Here is a 21,562-nt window from a genome sequence, read left to right as displayed (position 1 = left end):
TGATCACACAATTACTCAGTTTCCTCCGTCTGGATCGCGGCTATCCGTGATGAAGCCCCCACTGCCCTGCTCTCGTTTGGCCCGTAACACTCGATACAATTCTGATATCCGAGGCTAGGAAATCCACAAAACTTAAATCGCGTCGGAGAATTTACGCCTTCCAAGTAAACTTGCGCTGGTCTTCCGCCATTTTGGACGGGAAGTATAGCGCTTACTCTTAATTCCATCTCACCAATTCACTCTCTTGCCAAATCAGCATAAGAAAGGATCTGCACTGAACGACGACATTCTAAAAACAATGTTAACCTCAAATAAAGAAGCGCAGCTTGTTGAAAAATTAAAAAAGAAGCATGGCAACCATCCAATTTTAAACCTAATTAGACACTCATGTCAAAACGGGGGAAACTGAATACTAATTTCAACTCGCGCGGGTCCCAAGCCTACGGAACGCCCTAAAAACGTTCATCACAGCTTGGGTAAAGTTTCACAGTGCATCGTGATTTCAAGGTGCTACTGTAAGTCGTTTTTACACGCATTCTGTGGGTGTTTCTTTACCGTCACATGACTAATCCATGTCGGTACAGCAAGAACTAACAAATATCGATACTGTTTGGAGAAGTTGAAATAATTCCTTCCCGAAACACACTTGTTTTAGCTTGTTGCAACAGGCCTGTCATAACTATAATTTGTTTTAACTTGTTCAACCAATTGACTTTGTCTTTATCGTATGTCAGATCATGCTGAAACATAGGAAATCATTCCATAGCTTTGACTACACTGGATGTAATAGCGTGACGCTCTTTCAAATGCCAACGATCGCCCTCTAACACCGAACGTAAAACAAGGTGTACTGTTATTGTCGTAATAATAAAACATCATGCACGCGAGCCTGCAAACTGAAATCACCGGTGACGTCTTCTCAAACGTCGGGTCAAGACACGCTTCCACTGGCGCCGCTTCAGGTGCGCTGTTCTCTTCAGCGACCCGCAAAATCCGATCCCGGATCCGCTGAGATCAGCGGATGATGCAAAAGCTGAGCTGAATCTGGCACGAGACCGCTCTGTCGTCCGCCCCATGCTGTGCCTCCCAGCTCCGTCGTCCCGTGGTGCTGGGCGGCCATAGCCGGCCACCTCTGCCACGTGGTCTGCTCACCTGTATGGTTACTGATGTGTGTTTATGCGCACGAGTGACGCCAGAAAACCGATGGGACGTGACGTTCCTCACCGGTAATCTGTCCATCAAACCCACACCTGGCCAACCACTCATGAACTGGAAACGAGCCAGGACGCCGACTAACCGTTGATGTCCCGCTTACCTGTGCTTCGCCCTTGGCATATGTTAGTTTATCGTGAAGAGAAAAAACAGCTCCGGCCTTCAGGTGGCCTTCAAAAAAATACCCATTCTTCAAATGACCTTTAACAAAAAGCCATCCTTTATATGACCTTTAAACGTAGAGCACTCCTTCAGATGCCTTAAAGATAGTCCCCCCGGTGCGTCAGCATAATCTCGGTCGGTGAAGAGCAGTCGCTAACTAGAAATCTTACTGGAATTAGTAACCACACTCGTCCAGCGGCACTTGTTATGCTCTGGCGGCTTTGCATGTAAAGCGGCGGCTATAACCGGGGCCGGCCGTGCCGAAGGATTGGTATTCCCGCACCCTGCCGCGCGTCACTAGACGGGTTTCAGCTGACTTCTGAGCGGACTTACCAGACCCCCGATACGCAGAAAGGCCACCGGGCAGCCGCTGAGCGCGGTTGGCCGGCTGGTTTGACGGGCCAGCGATCTGTTTGGAAGCCAAGCCCCGTCCGTAAGAGTGATACTGGGCTGGCCGGCTGGTGATACGGAGCACGTCCTCATGCCTCCTTGCAGCTCTGCCAGTGCCGTTGGAGCACGTCGTGCGATCAACGGCCGACTGAGTCCGGGAATCAGCAGGACGGAACACAAGGGTACGCATGACGGCAGGACGGGACACACGGGCATGCATGACGGCAGGACGGGACACACGGGCATGCATGACGGCAGGACGGGACACACGGGCATGCATGACGGCAGGACGGGACACACGGGTACGTATGACGGCAGGACGGGACACACGGGCATGCATGACGGCAGGACGGGGCACACGGGCATGCATGACGGTAGGACGGGACACACGGGTACGCATGACGGCAGGACGGGACACACGGGCATGCATGACGGCAGGACGAGACACACGGGTACGCATGACGGCAGGACGGGACACACGGGCATGCATGACGGCAGGACGGGACACACGGGCATGCATGACGGCAGGACGGGACACACGGGTACGTATGACGGCAGGACGGGACACACGGGCATGCATGACGGTAGGACGGGACACACGGGCATGCATGACGGCAGGACGGGACACACGGGTACGCATGACGGCAGGACGGGACACACAGGCATGCATGACGGCAGGACGGGACACATGGGCATGCATGACGGCAGGACGGGACACACGGGCATGCATGACGGTAGGACGGGACACACGGGTACGTATGACGGCAGGACGGGACACACGGGCATGCATGACGGCAGGACGGGGCACACGGGCACGCATGACGGCAGGACGGGACACACGGGTACGCATGACGGCAGGACGGGACACACGGGCATGCATGACGGCAGGACGGGACACTCGGGCATGCATGACGGCAGGACGGGACACACGGGCATGCATGACGGCAGGACGGGACACACGGGCATGCATGACGGTAGGACGGGACACACGGGTACGTATGACGGCAGGACGGGACACACGGGCATGCATGACGGCAGGACGGGACACACGGGCATGCATGACGGCAGGACGGGGCACACGGGCATGCATGACGACAGGACGGGACACACGGGCATGCATGACGGCAGGACGGAACACACGGGCATGCATGACGGCAGGACGGGACACACGGGCATGCATGACGGCAGGACGGGACACTCGGGCATGCATGACGGCAGGACGGGACACACGGGCACGCATGACGGCAGGACGGGACACACGGGCATGCATGACGGTAGGACGGGACACATGGGCATGCATGACGGCAGGACGGGACACACGGGCATGCATGACGGCAGGACGGGACACACGGGCATGCATGACGGCAGGACGGGGCACACGGGCATGCATGACGACAGGACGGGACACACGGGCATGCATGACGGCAGGACGGAACACACGGGCATGCATGACGGCAGGACGGGACACACGGGTACGCATGACGGCAGGACGGGACACACGGGCATGCATGACGGCAGGACGGGACACACGGGCATGCATGACGGCAGGACGGGACACACGGGTACGCATGACGGCAGGACGGGACACACGGGCATGCATGACGGCAGGACGGAACACACGGGCATGCATGACGGCAGGACGGAACACACGGGCATGCATGACGGCAGGACGGGGCACACGGGCATGCATGACGGCAGGACGGGACACACGGGCATGCATGACGGCAGGACGGGACACACGGGCATGCATGACGGCAGGACGGGACACACGGGCATGCATGACGGCAGGACGGGACACACGGGCATGCATGACGGCAGGACGGGACACATGGGCATGCATGACGGTAGGACGGGACACACGGGTACGCATGACGGCAGGACGGGACACACGGGTACGCATGACGGCAGGACGGGACACACGGGCATGCATGACGGCAGGCGGCTGAGGCGACCAGACGGCTCTGCCAGTCATATGCTTGCTGACAGCCCGGGCTGAGCGACTGTCACGGCTAACTCAGTTGCATCCACGTACCATAAATGGTTGCGATGCTTGTGATCAGCCACCGATAGTCGCGCATCATCAGACGCGTCAACTGAAATTTAAGGCAGCTCAGCTTGCACGCATACTTGGTATGAACCTAAATGCATAAACGATCATTACGAGTACCTGTACACGCCACATCGCCCAATGAATTGTTTGGAAAAGTCTTCCTGACTTGGGCAATCGCAACACCACAGTAAGCGCCCACAAATCTTAACCACAAGCAGACTGAAACCGATCAGCATCTCAGTTCACACGCATACGCACATGAATGACGATAACATCTCCAGCGCCCGTAACGTTACTTCTCCCTTCCAACTGCTTACAGACCGGCAGGACCGTTACGGTATGGTAGATTCGCAACATCAAATCATCGCTTGTCGTGAAAGACGTGTTGGCTCCATGCCTACACCTGCACAATCGTGTCGCGGACAGCTGGCACGCTCCAGGATCAAACAGAGCGGATGTGCGTGGCCCCTCCGCTTTCAAGTCGTAAGTGCAGTCAATTGCCCAGGGAGCGTCAGCGCGTCTGCAGTTGCTTCGAGCCACGTTGCGCCTATGTTTATACGCCAGCGAAGAAAGGACAAGCATTGTGCAAGTGGCACAGAGACAACCACAACCAGCTGATACAAGCATTCGCGTCCGGTTCAGCAAAGTGCACATATACCAACGAGCTTACAGCAAAGCATCAGGACGATTTAAAACCATGCTCGGCATCGACACTGGAACCCTTCATTTGCGAGGCAGATCGGTGTTGTCGAGTCGTTCGCCTCCGCACGCATTGAAGAAACACCTGACGCCAGCGAGGCGGGCGGCGGCGGGTGGTGGTCTGATCCCGTCTAGCATTCACGGCCCGCATTTATTTACCGACCGGGGGCGCGATGTGTCGCGGCTTTGTGTTCATCAGCCCGCCGCGTGAACAGCCAGATGTTCGCGCGGGCGAAGCGTGCTTTGACATAATCTCGCCAGCTGGCCGGCAGCGTTGCCTCGGCGCTCGGTCCGACCGAGTGTCGGCTTCACCTGAGTCCCGAGACGCCGCGCCCCCGCACGGCGCTGCCACCGCGCCACGCGGCATCACTCGATTGGTCAGAGCAGTTTTAAGGAGCGATGCCGCGTTACTGGCCGCGGTGCTAACGTTACGTTATGAAAAAGGGTGGCGAAGACTGGCTTCGCAGCAGAAATCAAACACGTCTTTTATAGACTGTGTGTGCGTAGTTAACTTTTGACATATAAAAATCCGCCTTTAACCATCCCGCTACATCGTTGCAGTGGTGCATCTACACGTAACCAATTACGAGCCTGCGGACGACGCCCCACTCCCAAGTGCTCGGGATCGACAAGGATTTCTCACGCCATACCTCAGTCACCATCTAAACTTATGGCCGTCCAGAAGTTTAGCAATATAACAGAAACTTCCATAAAGCACTCAGCGCGCATATGAAAGACGAAAACGTGGCGTTCTTACTTGTATTGTTGATAAAAGCCACCGTGTACACACAGCGTATTATAAAAGCAAACGCGAACAGCTCCATAGTTCAAGGCTGTGTGGAAAATTCACGACCATTGCTGTACAAGCCAGGATAACTGCAGTGCCGTTCATAGATTAATCGCTGTCGCTCTCTATCATGCGCCTGCTCCTCTTCTGGGCGGCACCGGTCGCTCTGCGCGCCTCCACGTCCGATCCCTCGTCCCCTGACGTCATCGCCCGCTTCCCCTCAGCCACGTCGCCGAGGTCCGCGGCGGGGTCCGAGCCGACGCCAGGCCCCGCCGGGCGCCGCGCCTCATCCGCGTCATCCGAGTCTGACGTCACGCGGGTGACGCGGCTTCGCTGACTGGCGGACGTCTCGTGCGGCCGCACGCTCGGCATCTCTTCGTCCGAGTCTGACGTCACGGGAGCTGCGCTGTTACGCTGATTGGCAGTTGCTGCATCTGGCGGCGGCCGATTGGGAGTTTCCTCATCCGAGTCTGACGTCACTTGGCTGACGCGGCCACGACGACCAGAGACGGCCTTGTTCGAGACGGAGCCTTCGCGGGGCTGAGCTTCCTTGGAGCTGTAAACAGGCATTTGGTTTGAATTATTCATAACCTAATTTACGGCGTTTCCAGCCAGTTAACGCATAAAGGTTAGTCGGCTGAGGTAAAGCCCACGTTACGACGAAATCGTAGAAAAATCGGGGCACAGGGTAGTTGGGCTACCCAACTACGCAAGGGTAGTTGGGCTATGAAATATTATATTTTGTATCCTCCGGCAAGTGTTATCCTTACTGAAAATTTTCTTCCAGGCGTCATCCCAACTGAGACGACGTCACATCAAACATTACAGCCATCAACATTACTAACAAATCTGCCATGCTGCGTATCGATCATTAGAACTATGCACCTCACAAACATGCATGACCATAACAGTACACGATAACGTCCAAAGGTTACTATTTCCTGTCAAAAAATATAGCCCAGTGAATAAACCCGATCTGTACGGTCCTTCAGGAAATCTACATAAATATTTCTGGGTTAATGGCAAAACGCATCAACAACCAAGATTAAACAAGACATTTTGAGATGAGCATAACATGAGCATCCAGCAGGGCAGGGTCAGCATATTGAGATCAGCACTATGAATGGTCCCACGGGCACAACATGATCACGATGCTCAAAACGTTTTGTTTTACGTTTGCCGAAATCACGCATATTAAACAGGTATGAACTGGGAAAACGTGACAACACGCCGAGGTACGAGCCAAGGCAAACGACATCTGATTAAACAACTCTTCTGAAAGGTACCAACGTCTGCAGCCGCTCCACAGGGAAGTCGGAGGGACGGATTTATATTCCCCGCAATGCCCGTCCTTCGCGCCGGGGATTGCCGTCGCGCTATACAGCCCCAGTAGCCGCGAGTGTGCCGTAAAGCCCTAATGACTGGAAGGTGCCAACAACCATCCACGTCACCTCATCAAAGGTTACGTGGATCCTGGTGGGCGATGATTACGTGGATGGTCTCACAAAGCCGTGCCGATCGTCGTAACCATTGTCCCCCAAAAATGTGACTCATTCAATACCACGCAGTTTCTTTTAACAGCGCAAACCGTAAAAAACAACACAAAAAGCAAAAACGATCCGTTTCAACGCAAGGTGTGATTTCTAGGTACTTTTCATGGCCTGAGACCTGGAAAAGCTTGCGCTCGGTCAGCACACTGTGGTTTTATTTAAATCGGTGATAGTTTATTGTTTGAGGTTGCTGCCAGTGAGCAGTCCATATATTTATCCATCCACACGTCGCTCATCACCATCAGTGCATTGTTGCAATGGTGCGAGGCGCACAACATGGGTGTCGATCGCTAAAACGATTGGGGGGTCAAAATTGTGGGAACTGCCATCAGAAGACTGGTGCGAAAAACTTCTCGGATTTCGTCCACTTATTCTCCGGTTGCTACCTATAAATGAAAACGTGAATAAATAAATAAAAAGAACATATATATATATATATATATATATATATATATATATATATATATATATATATATATGACCAACATCTATATGCCACCCCTCACATGGAAGCCTGGTAGTTCGGATGACCTTACATACGCACATGTTTTGTGAACTGAACGTGCGCCTCTCTCCTTGTGCTTTATTCGTGTATTCACAAAAATTGTACACGTTATATTTAGCTCTCACAATCAGTTCGCGACACACCAACATTTCATCGATAAGGAATATACATTGCAGTTAATGTAAAACAAAACATAGATAAGACATAAGCAATAGCCCCATTCCTCGGAGAAAAACCAGGAGAATGGAGCTATTGATGCGTTAATGCGTACAGAGAGGGGGGAGAGAGAGAGAGAGAGAGAGAGAGAGAGAGAGAGAGAGAGAGAGAGAGAGAGAGATGATGTAGATAGAGAGAGGAGAGAGAGAAGAGAGAAGAAGAGAGAGAGAGAAGAGCAGAGAGAGAGAGAGAGAGAGCGAGAAGAGAGAAGAAGAGAAGGAGAGAGAGAGAGAGAGAGATAAGAGAGAGGATAGAGGAGAGAGGAGGAGGATAGAGAGAGAGAGAGAAGAGAGAGAGAGAAGAGAGAGATAGATAGAGAGAGGAGAGAGATAGAGAGAGAAGGATAGAGAGAGAGAGAGAGAGAGAGAGAGAGAGAGAGAGAGAGAGAGAGAGAGAGAGAGAGAGCGAGAGAGAGAGAGAGAGAGAGAGAGAGAGAGAGAGAGAGAGAGAGAGAGATATATATATATATATATATATATATCTATAGATATATAACGCATCTATGTCTCCATTCCCCTGACCTTTTCTCCTTCTCGAGGAATAAAGCTATTACTACTGTGTGAATAATACTCACTCTCAAATGCAAATACACTTAATAACTTGCGTAAAACAAACGGGTCAGCATTTCTCCATTACTCATTTGAGAAATGGTCCTCATCTTTCCTCAAATACGTTAGACGATGCTCTCCTGTAATCCCTTTCCCCGTTCGTTCAATAAAACCATCATTCGAGCCTACGACACTCCGGGGGGACACTCCCAAGCTGTAGTGCTCCTGAACGGAAAGCGAACCTAATCCGCTCTGGTTCGAACGTGTGGAAAATAAAGAGGCGCTCCAGGGTCTTAGTAATGGGGGGGGGGGGGCAAGGTTAACAAAGAACCATAATATCTACCTTCTTGAACTAAAACATAAGCCAGGAGGCACCGAAAGATACAATTATGTTCTCTTTCTAAGCCGTAGGTAGTTTTTCTGCGTTCTACAGAGCCATTGTAGAAGTAGATGGTAGTAAGCGCAGATAGATTGTAGATAAACCCTGGGGGGGGGGATTTGTATTGATCTAGCCAACCCATGTTCGCCTGGGAATTATCGACTTTCGCTCGACATGGAGTAGTGTGAGAATTGCGCTTGGTTTTTACCGCGTGCGTATGGGCATCAGCCACAAGGCTAAGACTAGGCGACGGCCAGTGGGCGGCCGAACACGACAGCGTTTCGAAAGGAAGTATCTTTGAACGCTTTAGGATGGCAATTCGTGAGTTTAAAAAGCAGTCCGGGAGCACGTTTAACGGTGCACATTGTATCTGTATAATAAGAACGGATTACCGGTCACAGCACCGCCAACCGGCGCTTGAATTTGCTGGTGGAAGCGGACAAGACAAGGCGGAATCTCTACTTTTGCGTTGCTGTTGCTGTTTATCTGCTCACAGACGGCCTTAAAATCATACAGTGAAATATATCCCCAACGTTAAGTTTTGAATGGCGCGAGTTAAGATTTAAAGACTTCACAAAGCACGATTTCACAACGGCTGTTCTCGCGCGCCAAGCGTCCGTCGCACGGCGTTGAGCTGCAGCGACCGACGCCGCTCGGCTTGATGGAATCTGCACAGCCGGCCATCGGTGTTCTCGCTCCTTGATGGAATCTGTACAGCCGGCCATCGGTGTTCTCGCTCCTTGATGGAATCTGCACAGCCGGCCATCGGTGTTCTCGCTCCACAGATTGCGAGCACGCGGGCTCAAAAACTTAATTAATTAATTGTTTCGCCGATCAATCAGGAATAAGAGTGGACGTCCTCGTTTGCACTGGCCTTTTCCACTTTTGACCCTATGTCGACCCGTTTTGTTGAACACCAAAAAAACCTCAGCTTTTTCCGAGCAATGGATCCCAACAACACAGGGGGCATATTACACTTTTTCCGGTCAGGGGGCTACAGAACCATTCCGTTCAAGCGTGGTGTGCCTGCCGGCTGCCATGCTGTTGACACGGGGGTGCGGTCCCTGACCGATACGGAAGCCCTTGGGGAGATGGATCATGCATTGCTCGCCTGCCTAACACTGGAGGCCCCTTTACCCACACAGTTGGCACCCGATCCACGAATAGGCTCTCATTGGCGCAAACAGATCCCATGTCGCCGCAAGTGTCCAATGACTGGCACACAGAGCTCTGTTCGGCATTCTGTTTGGACCCCTTGCTGAAATGAGATGGACGGCTCCTCGTGCAGCACTCGGGTTCCTGACTGACACGGATCTTCCACTGCCTCACCGTACGCTCTCACATCGACTTCCACCGTCAGAGGTTCCCGACCAACGAAGGAGGTTCCTGACATTCGGGGTCCCTTCCCTGTCCCTGTTCAGCAAATGTTCCTCTGGCCGACTCGGGGCCCTTTACTGACGCAGGACTGTTAGGCACTGTAGGCCTCTGGCCGACACAGGGCCGTCATTCTTTTAAGGATCCCAACCAATTAAATCCCAGTACCCCATAACTGAATTAGTAAATTAGGTCATTAATTAGATAATAAATTAATTAAATAAGTAACTTCAATCCCAAGCCCAGTTCTGCGAGCCGGGGTCCTTCATGTTACCCACAGCCAGTCGACCGTGCCCTCCAATCAGGCATTTGATCGTCAGTTCCGAGGGACCTTTTGGCCCCTCTGGGGATCTCTCGAACATGGCCCGAGGCCGACCCTGGACCCTTTACCAATACAGGACCCTCGTTAGGTACTGTGCGTCCGTCACCGACACACAGGGCCCCTTATTGATTGAGGGGCTCGACTACCTCGGCGGGAGATGCTACCTCATTATCATTCCGTTTGGTGGCGACCGTCGAAACCCGGCTTCGGCAATCGACACAGAGTCCATGTCGTGTGACTTCGGACGCTGTTGGATGTACATGACTTCGGAAGTCAATAGTGTAAGATGATTTGCGTGACTATTAAAGGCTGCCACGGAAACCACGGCCGGTAACACTAAGGCGCGGCGTGCACTGCAACGCAACACTCCGTTGCGCATGTTCGACACGGCCAGTGTTCTCTTGGTGGTCGTTGTCGCCCATTATTTCGTTACTGGCTCAGTCGGCTGGTGTTGATCGTCAGGCTTTCACAACTGTTCCATCGAGTATCCACGTCGGAGTTGAGGCGGGCGCACTACAAGGGTTCTCCCGAACGCAGACGGTGAACAAATTGGTCACGTATTTGTTTTCATGTTCTGAAAGGACGCCGCGGAAACATAATGTGATCAGTCAACTGCCATCAGTCAACGTGCTGTTGCAAACCAGACGAGTCAACAAGACATCAATCGTGTAATTAAAAATGAAAACAGGATAATCAAGAAAGCACCGTACAAGCGCGGACTTTTAAAAGCGTGAATCGCTCAGTTGGCTGCTCTCGGTCGGACATGACATTGTAGTTTTCGCTTTCATTGTTCCCTAACCTTGCAATCTTCCTTAAAATTGATATAGATTTGAGCTCATATTTTGTATGTCTTGCAAGTACTTCGGCTCCAGAAGACTGGGAGGGGGCGAACCCACCGTTGGGGAGGAAGCGTATTGGACACTGGGGGGAGGGCAGTGGTCCACCCAAAAGAATAGTAATTGACACTCGTGGAGCACCCTGCAGTGCCTTTCTGGCAGATGGCGCTGCTTACTAACAGCGTGTGGCACACACAGGGTTGTTCGCTCTGGTCCAAGATTTGACGGCGGCAATTTGACTGCAACGCTCGCGCGGCCGTCGTGACGTCATTGACGCCTTGGCGGCCTGCGTGTCGCCGACCAACGCCCAGGGAGACGTTGCAAAATATCGCAAACTATCGATTAGTTGTAGTTCACCGAGGTCTCAAACTGATACGTGCTCTGTTCTCTATACATTGGATCCACAACAATATATCAACACCGTCAATCGCCAACACAGGGCGGGCAGCAGTGAATGCCTGTAGACCGGCCGACCGCCGTCCAGCGCACGCTGCATGCAATTGGTGCATTTGCACCACCTACATGCCCTGGTGCGTGACAGATCCGTAATGACGTCACGGCAGCCGCGCGCTGATTGGCTGACTTGACAGCAGATTTTCACCCTCTTCATCTCATGCTAAAGGAGTCGAGCACATCGCTCGGTACATATGGCGTACTGTGTTCTGTATCGTGTAAGTTCTACAACCCGTACACTAAGCTTACGATGGCCGAATTTATGCTTGCTTAGCCCACTGGACAGTCTCGTGTTTACCTACTCGTCTGCCCTCTGAGGAGCAGAGCCACCTGACCTCGCATTCTGTCCCGGCTGCCAGTGTGTATGGTCGCGTAGAACCGCCCCGATGAAGAGTTCATAAACAACACAGCCTGAGCGCAGCGTTTCACTACACGTGATCTGCCCCAGGCGCGAGGACGTGATATTCTTTCCATCCGTTCCAGCGCGGCTCTAGCGCGGTGCCGACGCACGTGCCTTCCATCGGACCTGCACTGCCGACGCAGAAGTGCTGGCGTCCAGGCCGATTAGTCGCAATTGACCTCCTGACAGGCACACGACCGGAGGTGCGAGCTGACGCGCCGGTGTTGCTTCCATCGTCGTCTTGGGCTTTACGCCGCACTCAACTGCGGCGGCTAAATGACATCTCCTGCCCCTCACCCTGGCAGGACGGGTGGACACCGTGAATTATCGAGCCCCGTACCTCTGCTTTCCCAGACGCGCAGCTTAAGCACTGCGCTATCGGTACCGCGCTGGTGTATCTTTGCAAATGGCTTGAGGAGTCAGCTGATTAGGTTCACTACGTTGATGGTTGGGAGGTTCGTCGGTTAGCAATAACCGATGTCACTGTAGATACTCGAAACTTATGGCATGAACGACGCGCGATGTTGAATCCCACCGAAATGCTAATGAATATATATATATATATATATATATATATATATATATATATATATTGGTGGGCTAATATATCAACTACCCATGGTGCCCCAGGTTCCCGGCTCTCACCGTTGTGCGTCGGAGGTAACGTCGGGTTCATTCTCGTCGCCTGAGGAGAGGAGGCGGCTCCTCTGCGTGGGCCTCGTCAGCGTCTGCTGCTCGTCCTCCGAGGAGAGGAGGCGGCTCCTCTGCGTGGGCCTCGTCAGCGTCTGCTGCTCGTCCTCCGAGGACGAGTCCACGTGCAAACTGCGGCTGAGCTCAGCCCCCGCTGGGTCGTCGTTCTCCTTCTCGGAGTCGGCTCCATCTGTGGAGAGGAGAGCAACACTGTGTATGAGCCCACCTGAGACATGCATTTCCAGTCACGACGTGCAGCGTGCCGCACGAGGCAGGGCTCCTCCCCTAAGACACAAACGTTACGGCTCATATTCCTAAAGGACTCGCCAAGCAGACATTGTCCTCGGATGCACACATCACACAGGACATCCCCCGAGACATACCAGCAGACAGGAGATCCTCTTCTGGGAGTCAAAGCAGACAGGACAGTCTGCTGATGTAAGCCGCTGACCAACACCACACGCTGACGATGAGCCGTCTCGATACGCGAAAGAAGCGCCACCTATACCAAAGTTTTGCTAACGCATGTTTCTGCATAAACATCGACAGCGCTTTCACGAACTAGTCCGGCTACGATGCCCTTATAGAAAGATAACGCATCGTCCCCGAACACTGGGCAAATATACCTCAATGGCGGCACCACAGAAAAGGACAAGAACGGTGAAATAAATGAGGAAAAATGATAATTTCAAACAAGACGACGATTTTGCACGCTCTGGTGTTTATGATCACATTTATGACAATATGGGTAGCAGTTGGATTGCTGCCTTGCACGTCATACCAACGCATGCTGTTTTGTCAGCCGGACAACAGCTGAGCGGTGGACCCAAATGTCCATTAACAGTCACTGCGGCTGGCAGCCCGCTCCGACAGACACCCAGGACCGGTCAACTGACACAGGCCCGACGGGGTTTGTTGAGACAAATTTGTCGGGACAGCTCAGGAACGGAGCGTGCCTCACGCAGCTAGCGACGGAGCCGGGACTGCAGCCAGCGACGAAGGCGGGAATGCAGCCGGCGACGGAGCCCAGACTGCAGCCGGCGACGGAGCCCGGACTGCAGCCGGCAACGGAGCCGGGACTGCAGCCAGCGACGGAGCTGGGACTGCAGCCGGCGACGGAGCCGGGACTGCGGCCGGGGACGGAGCCGGGACTGCAGCCGGAACTGCAGCCGGCGACGGAGCCGGGACTGCAGCCGGCAACGGAGCCGGGACTGCAGCTGGCAACGGGGCCGGGACTGCAGCCAGCGACGGAGCCGGGACTGGGGCCGGGGACGGAGCCCGGACTGAAGCCAGCAACGGAGCCACGACTGCAGCTAGCGACGGAGCCGGGACTGCAGCCGGGGACGCAGCCGGGACTGCAGTCGGGACGGAGCCAGGACTACAGCCGGGGACGGAGCCGGGACTGCAGCCGGCAACGGAGCAGGGACTGCAACCAGCGACGGAGCTGGGACAGCAGCCGGCGACGGAGCCGGGACTGCGGCCGGGGACGGAGCCGGGACTGCAGCCAGCGACGGAGCCGGGACTGCGGCCGGGGACGGGGCCAGAACTGCAGTCGGCCAAGCCTGGGCTCCGGCGTCAACATTCAGGCTCGGCTGACAGCCGGCGAACGGGTCGCTCCGGTGACGCCGGCCGTCCCGGCCCAGCGCCGTCAGGCCGGCGCTGGGCCGACTCCGATTGGGATGCAGATCCAGTTGAGACGACGCACATCACCATCACGGCGACAGATGCCGCGGTCATATGAATGTACGAATTTCACCAGACGGAGAGAACAACGGGCGACGCGAGAGGGACCGGTAGACGGGCACAGAATGGAGCGCGAGTGCTCTTGTTTGTGCCCATGTTCGGAGGAACGTCAACATCCCAGCTGATTCCCGTGACTGGTCTTCGTCCAAACACAGCCGTATTAGCGGCTCAACCGAAGCCACTGAGGCGTCGCAGGAGCATTTGCTTTACTTTCATAACGCCCTGCATTTAGTTCCCTGCGATCTCCTGCCAAGCATGACGTCACACGCGGCCGAGCAGCCCCAGCGTGACGTCACATACGGCCAGAGGCTCAACTTGACGCCATGCAAGGCTGAACAGCCCGGCAGGACGTCACACACGGCCAGATTCTCAACTTGACGTCACGCAAGGCCGAGAAGAACCAGCGTGACGTCACATACGGCCAGAGGCTCAGCCTGACGCCACGCAGGGCCGAGCAGCCCAGTGTGACGTCACATACGGCCAGATCCTCAACTTGACGCCACGCAGGGCCGAGCAGCCCCGCGTGACGTCACCCCCAGTGACGTCACAAACGGCCAGAGGCTCAGCTTGATGTCACGCAAGGCCAGACAGGCCAAGTGTGACGTCATACACAGCCAAGGGCTAAGTTTGACGTCACACACACCCGGAGTCAGGGCGACGTCGACCCGGCCTGATGTTCCCAGCGCCGCCGGCAGCCAGCACGTACCGCGGGTGGGCGGCCCGTCGCCGGTCAGCCAGTCAGCCAGCAGACCGGCGTTTCTGTCGAGCACGTCCGTGGCGAGGGCGGCCGGCCATCTCCAGAACATCTCCTGCGCGGCACGGGACGGGTGGGTCAGCGCCGACAGCCACCGCGTCGCCGTACGCGCCGGACACTCTGCCCGCGCGATACGAGACGGTCCAGGCACATGCAGGAGCGGAGGACAACAAGCGTGTAACAAAAACACTGCAGAAGTCCCATAGCCCATGGCAAGTATCAACCGTCACAAAATCATCCACAGATCGAATTGCTGACCATCACATAGACGTGCGCAGCGGTGTGCCCAACCCAGCGCGGCTGATCACTCTTCTCTCCAGTCCTTGACAACGGTGCCATGCCGTCCAGTGTGACCCACTCTGCCCCGGTGTAGCCCGCCTGTCTCGGGACCTCTGACACCAGCGTACGCCATCCGATCTCGGGACACCTGGCCTCCAGCGTAACCCATTCCGTTTCGGGACCCCTGACCCCGAGGGTATCCCGTCCCTCCTCGAGACGCCTGCCCCACTCCCCGTGAAACCTCCCGGTCTAGAAACCCATGGCCGTCCGCCCATCCCCAGTCTAATCCCTGCCTCCCAGTGTCACTCACGCCGTCCCCGGGCTGCTGGCCGCCGAGCAGCGTCACCAGCCGCCGCCCGTCGTCCGTCTCCAGGGCCTGGGCGCACGTCTCGGAGACGGGCACCAGCGCCACGGCCTCGTCGGGGTCAGCGCGGCGCAGCGCCACCGCCTCCTCCAGCGATTCCTGGAGCCAGGTCAGCACCTCGCGCGCCGCCTCGCCGTCTGCGGGGAAGTGAACAGGACAAGGATCAGTCAGCGCCTGAAATACCGCGCCAAGCATCACACAACTCCCTCCCACTGAATCCATGCACCAACATCTCCTTTCTTCCACCTGACGGTACGTACAGTCGTTCCCCACCCCTGATGCAGATGTAGCCGCTTCTCTCTCCCTACCTGACTGCAGGCACAGCCGCTCCTCTCTCCCCTACCTGACTGCAGGTACAGCCGCTCCTCTCCCTCCCACCTGACTGCAGATGTAGCCGCTTCTCTCTCCCTACCTGACTGCAGGCACAGCCGCTCCTCCCTCCCTACCTGGCTGCATGTAGGCGCTGACAGCCGCCGCCAGCTGGGCGGGCGAGGCGGCGGGGGCGGCCTGACGGGGCCGGGTGGCCGTCGGCCGGCGTCGGCTCCTTCCTGGCGCGCGCCGCCGGCGCCGCACGCCGGGACGGCACCGCGCGCTCCCCGTCCGAGCCGCTGTCACTGCCCCCGTCGCTGTCGCTGTCGCTGCCGCTGCCCCCGCTGCACCCCATCTTCGTCCTCTGTCACGGGACAGTGCGGGTGAGAATCAGCTGCGTCCATTGGAGAAACGAATGGACAAACGCGGAGGTCACGGGTAATGAATAAAATACAGCCAGGACAGAGGTAATATTATTGATAGTCAGGAAGTATAACATGCAGTCAGAATGTAATCATGTGGATGGTCACATATTAGGTTTAGAGAACGTTAATTCGTGAACCACGTACGAGTTTCATGTATGCTTGTTTACCGCTTCTGGCGACGGCACTCTCTTAAGTATTAATGTTCCCGGCATTTGGCCTCATCTACAGGCCACGCCCGTCCGCTGTTGATGATGAGCACCCTCAGCACACCACCCAACCGGGCGGAGCGGCACCAGATGAAGGCGGGGTTCTGCCAGACCGGCCCGCCAGTATTCCTACCCCCCCCCCCCCTCCCCTCCCCTTTCACATGCTGACCTGGGCCGGTCGGGTCCGTCGGGCGACGCCGCCCGCCCGCCCGCTTCTTGTACAGCTGCTTCTTGTCGGTGGCCAGGCCGAGCGCGAGCAGCTTGTCCCGGATCCGATTCTTGGGGCGACGCACGGTTAGGTGGTCGAAGATCATCGACAGCGGGTCTGCCGGTCATCCAGGCCGGCGCCGTCACGGCCGCGCGCACGGACGCGACGTCACGGCGACACGACGCGGCGTCGGCGCGACACGCTGGACAAGCTGGCAGATGTGAGTTTCAGGCTGTCACGGGCGAGCCAGTCTGCCAACGGACCTTAAAACGCCAGGATCTTAAAACGTCTTTCTGCATGTACTGAAGACACAGCGGTTCTGAACATCAGCACCGATTCCCTACTAGGCGACAGTGACCTGAATCGGAGTAATTGCCTCCAGTCCAGAACACCACAGCAAGCAAACGCAGCGTACTACCAGACACGGCTGACGTCACCGCGAGCGTGAGTGTAAGCAAGTGGCACACGGACAGCGACGACGCCAGTCCGCCGAGTGAGCAGTGCCAACACTGGGCGATCTCGGGACTCTACCCGGGGTCTTCGGCGTCTGCCGGCTACAGTTCACGCCAGGCCGCACTCACTGCCAATGGCGCTCGTCAGACAAGTCAGTACTTCGGGGAACCAGCATGGACATCTCACGGAGGTCACGAACGGGTCAGGGCGTTGATTAAACCGCCGCTCAAGAAATGGCGCGGCCACGATCACCGCCGCGGTTCTGGAAGGAGGGGACCGCCACTGCCGACGGTTCGGGCTGGGAATGCACTCCACCGGACAGCGGGCGGGGTCGCAGCGACGGCTCCGAACCCACGCTCCAACTCACCGGCCGCGTCGCGGTACCGGCTCCACAGCTCGGTCAGCTCGGCCACCTCCTGCTCGGTCCACTCGCGCGGCGGTCCGGCCGGCGCCGAGCGGCCCTTAAGCTGGCGCGTGTCGCTGATCAGCCCCAGCGTCTTCAGCTTCTTGGCCACCTGGCGGCGCGTGCGCTCCCGGCAGATCAGCGTGTCCAGGATCCGGTCCAGCAGGTCCCGCTCTGTAACGGGAGGTCCTCACGTCAGGTCACGGCAGGTCAGTGTTCCCAGGGCCCAGCAGGTTTTGCTCTGTAACGAAAGGTTCTCGCGTCCGGTCGCGGCAATTCATTACACCCAGGATCCAGCAGGTCTCGCTCTGTCACGAGGGTGGGTCACGAGGGTGGGCAGGACAAACAGATCGCTGACGTCATGGTTTCCTGACGGTTACAAGCAACATCAAATCACATGATAAAATTCGTCCGACAGGCCAGCGAGGGAAACATTGCATCACCACACAATCCTGGCTCAGGCAATACGTGGCAAAAAGCCATCACGAAATCTGCATGGTAGGAAGCTGGAACTTGATGGGATGGGGAAGCTATGAGGGCGGTGTGGACGCTTGGCCATCAGCGAGCGCGAGCTGGCGCAATTACCCGGGTCGTTGGTCTCCACTGCTCTGAGCTCCTCGTAGACTCGGGTCAGCTCATCTTCTTCTTCCTCCGACCAGGACACCTTGGATGCCTTTGATCTGAGAAGGTTCGCGGCCCGACAGTTACAACAAACACGTGGGTATTGCCCTGGAGGCGATTAAATCACAACCACTCAATCAGCCAACTCGTTGCCCAACCCAACGCGAAAAGCCAGCCACGGTCTCCAGCCTGAAACTTGAAGGAAGTCATTCCCGGCGAGTCGTCCCGGTCCACCTGCGGCGCGCCTCCGCAGACGTGGGTCTGTGCGGCACCGTCCCTGGCGGCCGGGCGGACCACTCGGCGTTCGAGGTACGCCGGGGCCGGCCGGGCGGCGGCGCGGGCGGCAGACGATGGCCGATACTCCACACGAGTGCCTGCCAATATTCGCCGCCAATGGGCCCCGAGAGTGGCCGCGCTCGGACCTCGGACGCCGCCGGCCGCTGTGGCACGCTAACACCACCCGAGGTCTCCCACGTGAGAGCGCCAGCTACAAACAAACACTGGCCAGAGGGAGCCGGTTACGCAGCATACACGGCGCAGGGAGCTATGGTTCCTGGAGTAAAACGCCACGCCCATCTATCACAGAGCGTTACCCCACGGACGTAAAACATTAAAATCATACAGCAAGAGCCGCCAGGACCTCGGTACCACACATCACAGGCTGGGTGCCGGGCCGCGCCAACATAACCCACAGCTCCCAAGCAGCATCAATCAGCTCACGGAAGTACGCATGTGCACGAAACAAGCGCGGGTTAAACCGAACAGGCCAGCCAGCACCTGTGCGAGAGGCTCGTCGGCTCCGTATAAAAGCGGCACGTCACAGACCCGCCTCCGACCGCCATCGACGGTTTTAGCGCGCTCAATCGAATGACGCCGCCAGCCGATTCTCTTAAGCCGAAATCCAATCGAGCTGGCGCGAGTCCCGTGCAATAATCGCCTTAGGATTTCCGGGTCGGGATAAACACGTGCCCAGGGCTGCGCGGAGCGGCTCCGTAGCCGACGGTGGTCGGCGGGCGGGCTGGGCCGACCACCGCTGGGGTGTGGTGGGCGTTGGTGGCCGGCGGGCGGGCTGGGCCGACCACTGCTGGTGTGTGGTGGGCGTTGGTGGCCGGCGGGCGGGCTGGGCCGACCACCGCTGGTGTGTGGTGGGCGTTGGTGGCCGGCGGGCGGGCGGGGCCGACCACTGCTGGTGTGTGGTGGGCGTTGGTGGCCGGCGGGCGGGCCGGGCTGGGCTGACCACGGACAATTCGTAACGAGCTGACTATGCCAGATGTGACATTCGTAAGACACCAATTATTGCCCTTGACAGGTATAGCCTGCGGCCGGTGGCAGCGGCTGCGCTAAAGGTCAGGTGACGCCGGAGATCAGGACGGACCGTGCCGAATGTTGTGGCAAGTTTAACTTCCAAGATCAAATCCTGCAGGTGACCTGGAATTGCATGATGAGATAGTAAGGTTCAGAGCTCACACAACAAGCGCTGCTTGGCGTGGGTTCTAATCCCATAGGTTCATCCATTGATAAGTTTCGTTTTAAACCTTTTCACGAATATATGAACCCCTAATGCAGTTTGAGTGCGCCCAGATAAAATACGGCACAGCAACTTATAGTCATGAATAACGGTAGTAAAATCAGCAGTTGATACAACTTGAAGTACTGCAAGCGACTAGAAGACTGCATGCTGATGGAGGCATTCAGAGCTTGTACGATCGGACGACCCATGCCACACGCAGTGCGCGGGAAGTAGTACATTCGACTCCATTTAGCTCGGAATGAGCAGACATATGCCACTCAGTACTAGCGGACGCACACGGGACCACATCAACAATCAACGGGGAACCCTCCGGGCGGAGCACCTCCGCCGATGAGACAGACTTGTGCAGGTGAGGGGCAGTCGGCCAACACTGGCGGATCAACGGACCACCGAGGCGTCTATGGCCATGCCTCGCCGACAGCAGATGGCCGACGGACTGAGTCCGCCAGGCACACGCCCCACCCACGCCCTTCAAGTGGCGCGCGGTCATGCCAGCGCGTCCGAGTTCCGGGAGGCCGGTGCCAGGCCTACACCTGCCATTGAGCGGGGCTCACGGGGCGCGGGTGACGGTGGCGCGCTCGACGAGCCAGCGACAGCAGCCGACCACCCACCGCAGAACACAGGCGGTGGAATGCTTCTGGCAACGTCGGGCCCGCGATGAGGGTCACACCTACACACTGAACAGTGCCCTCTAGGAACGGTCACTGGAAACGCACGCACAAACTCACGTGGAATGGCGGCGTTACAAGAGTGGTCTGGAATGAGCCCAAGGACGATGGAGTGTGCTTATTGACCATGAAAACTAGGACTACACGCATGGCCCCAAGGCGAAGATCATAAAGGACAGACGTGCGACCCACCCAGAGGAGATTGCAGCGGACACTCACGTTTCCTGGTACGTGTCGTAGCCATGCTCCACCTCATAGGCTTCGCGAGGTGACTTCCAGAACAGAATCTCCATAAACACCTTCTTGTTGGTCGCGGCAACAGCGAAGAACTTCCGGAGAACGAACTTGGCAAAGCGGATCAGTTCCTGAAAAGTCCCGTTTTACAATTCAAATTAGGGCCTAGGTCTAGCAGATTGCGCATTTCTTCCTGGGGATGCGCTAGTTGTTGTCTCAGCAAGAGCAGAGAAAACGACAAATGGTAAGGCACAATCCCCCGTGAATCCTGAACACTTTCACAGCGCAGCCCAGACGTCAATGAACGCACGGACAAAACACATGCAATTTGCACCAACATGCCGCCGCATTCCCGGAAGCACCGGGGCCCGCCAAGCTCCTCCGTCCCAGGAGCCGATCGAGAACAGTACACAGCCGGTCATATCCGTGGTAGTGGGCGACGCTTCCCGTGCTGGCGCGGCACGGCTGGCGGACCCGAGCGGAGAGTGGGCCCATGCGGCGGACGACGGAGCCGGCGGCGCACGGGCCGCTCGTGATCCGCCGCCCGACCCGGACGGCCGACGCCAGGTCTGTCCACAACGGCGAGGACGGGAGAGAAACGAGTCGCTCGTGATCCGCCGCCCGGCCCGGCCGGCCGACAACGCCAGGCCTGTCCACAACGGCGAGGACGGGAGAGATGGGTCACAAACGCCGGTGTAATGGCATGCCCTGAGGCGTGGCGTGGCCATGTGGTGCGCTGGGCATGTAGTGAACGCATCAAGAGATTGAACTTAAAGAAAATATTTCTTATG

At 56.6% G+C, this 21,562-nt stretch overlaps 1 protein-coding gene across 1 annotated transcript in view; it reads right to left on the bottom strand.

The window, feature by feature from the left end:
• Positions 1-5,264: 5,264 nt before the first annotated feature.
• Positions 5,265-21,562, bottom strand: part of LOC119111135 (uncharacterized) — an 87,950-nt gene continuing 71,652 nt past the window's right edge. Inside the window, exons 18-27 of the mRNA XM_037234964.1 lie at positions 20,757-20,902; positions 18,303-18,397; positions 17,682-17,891; positions 16,823-16,978; positions 16,373-16,386; positions 16,160-16,193; positions 15,660-15,850; positions 15,023-15,125; positions 12,529-12,763; positions 5,265-5,856 (exon numbers count right to left, since the gene is read on the bottom strand). Coding sequence (XP_037090859.1) covers positions 5,409-5,856; positions 12,529-12,763; positions 15,023-15,125; positions 15,660-15,850; positions 16,160-16,193; positions 16,373-16,386; positions 16,823-16,978; positions 17,682-17,891; positions 18,303-18,397; positions 20,757-20,902 — 1,632 coding nt within the window. The 3' untranslated portion in view covers positions 5,265-5,408. The remainder of the gene's footprint in view (positions 5,857-12,528; positions 12,764-15,022; positions 15,126-15,659; positions 15,851-16,159; positions 16,194-16,372; positions 16,387-16,822; positions 16,979-17,681; positions 17,892-18,302; positions 18,398-20,756; positions 20,903-21,562) is intronic.

Source organism: Pollicipes pollicipes, unplaced genomic scaffold (assembly GCF_011947565.3).
Source record: "Pollicipes pollicipes isolate AB1234 unplaced genomic scaffold, Ppol_2.1 Scaffold_7261;HRSCAF=8764_pilon_pilon_pilon, whole genome shotgun sequence".
Classification (NCBI taxonomy): domain Eukaryota; kingdom Metazoa; phylum Arthropoda; class Thecostraca; order Pollicipedomorpha; family Pollicipedidae; genus Pollicipes; species Pollicipes pollicipes.
This window is presented reverse-complemented; position numbering and strand designations above follow the sequence as displayed.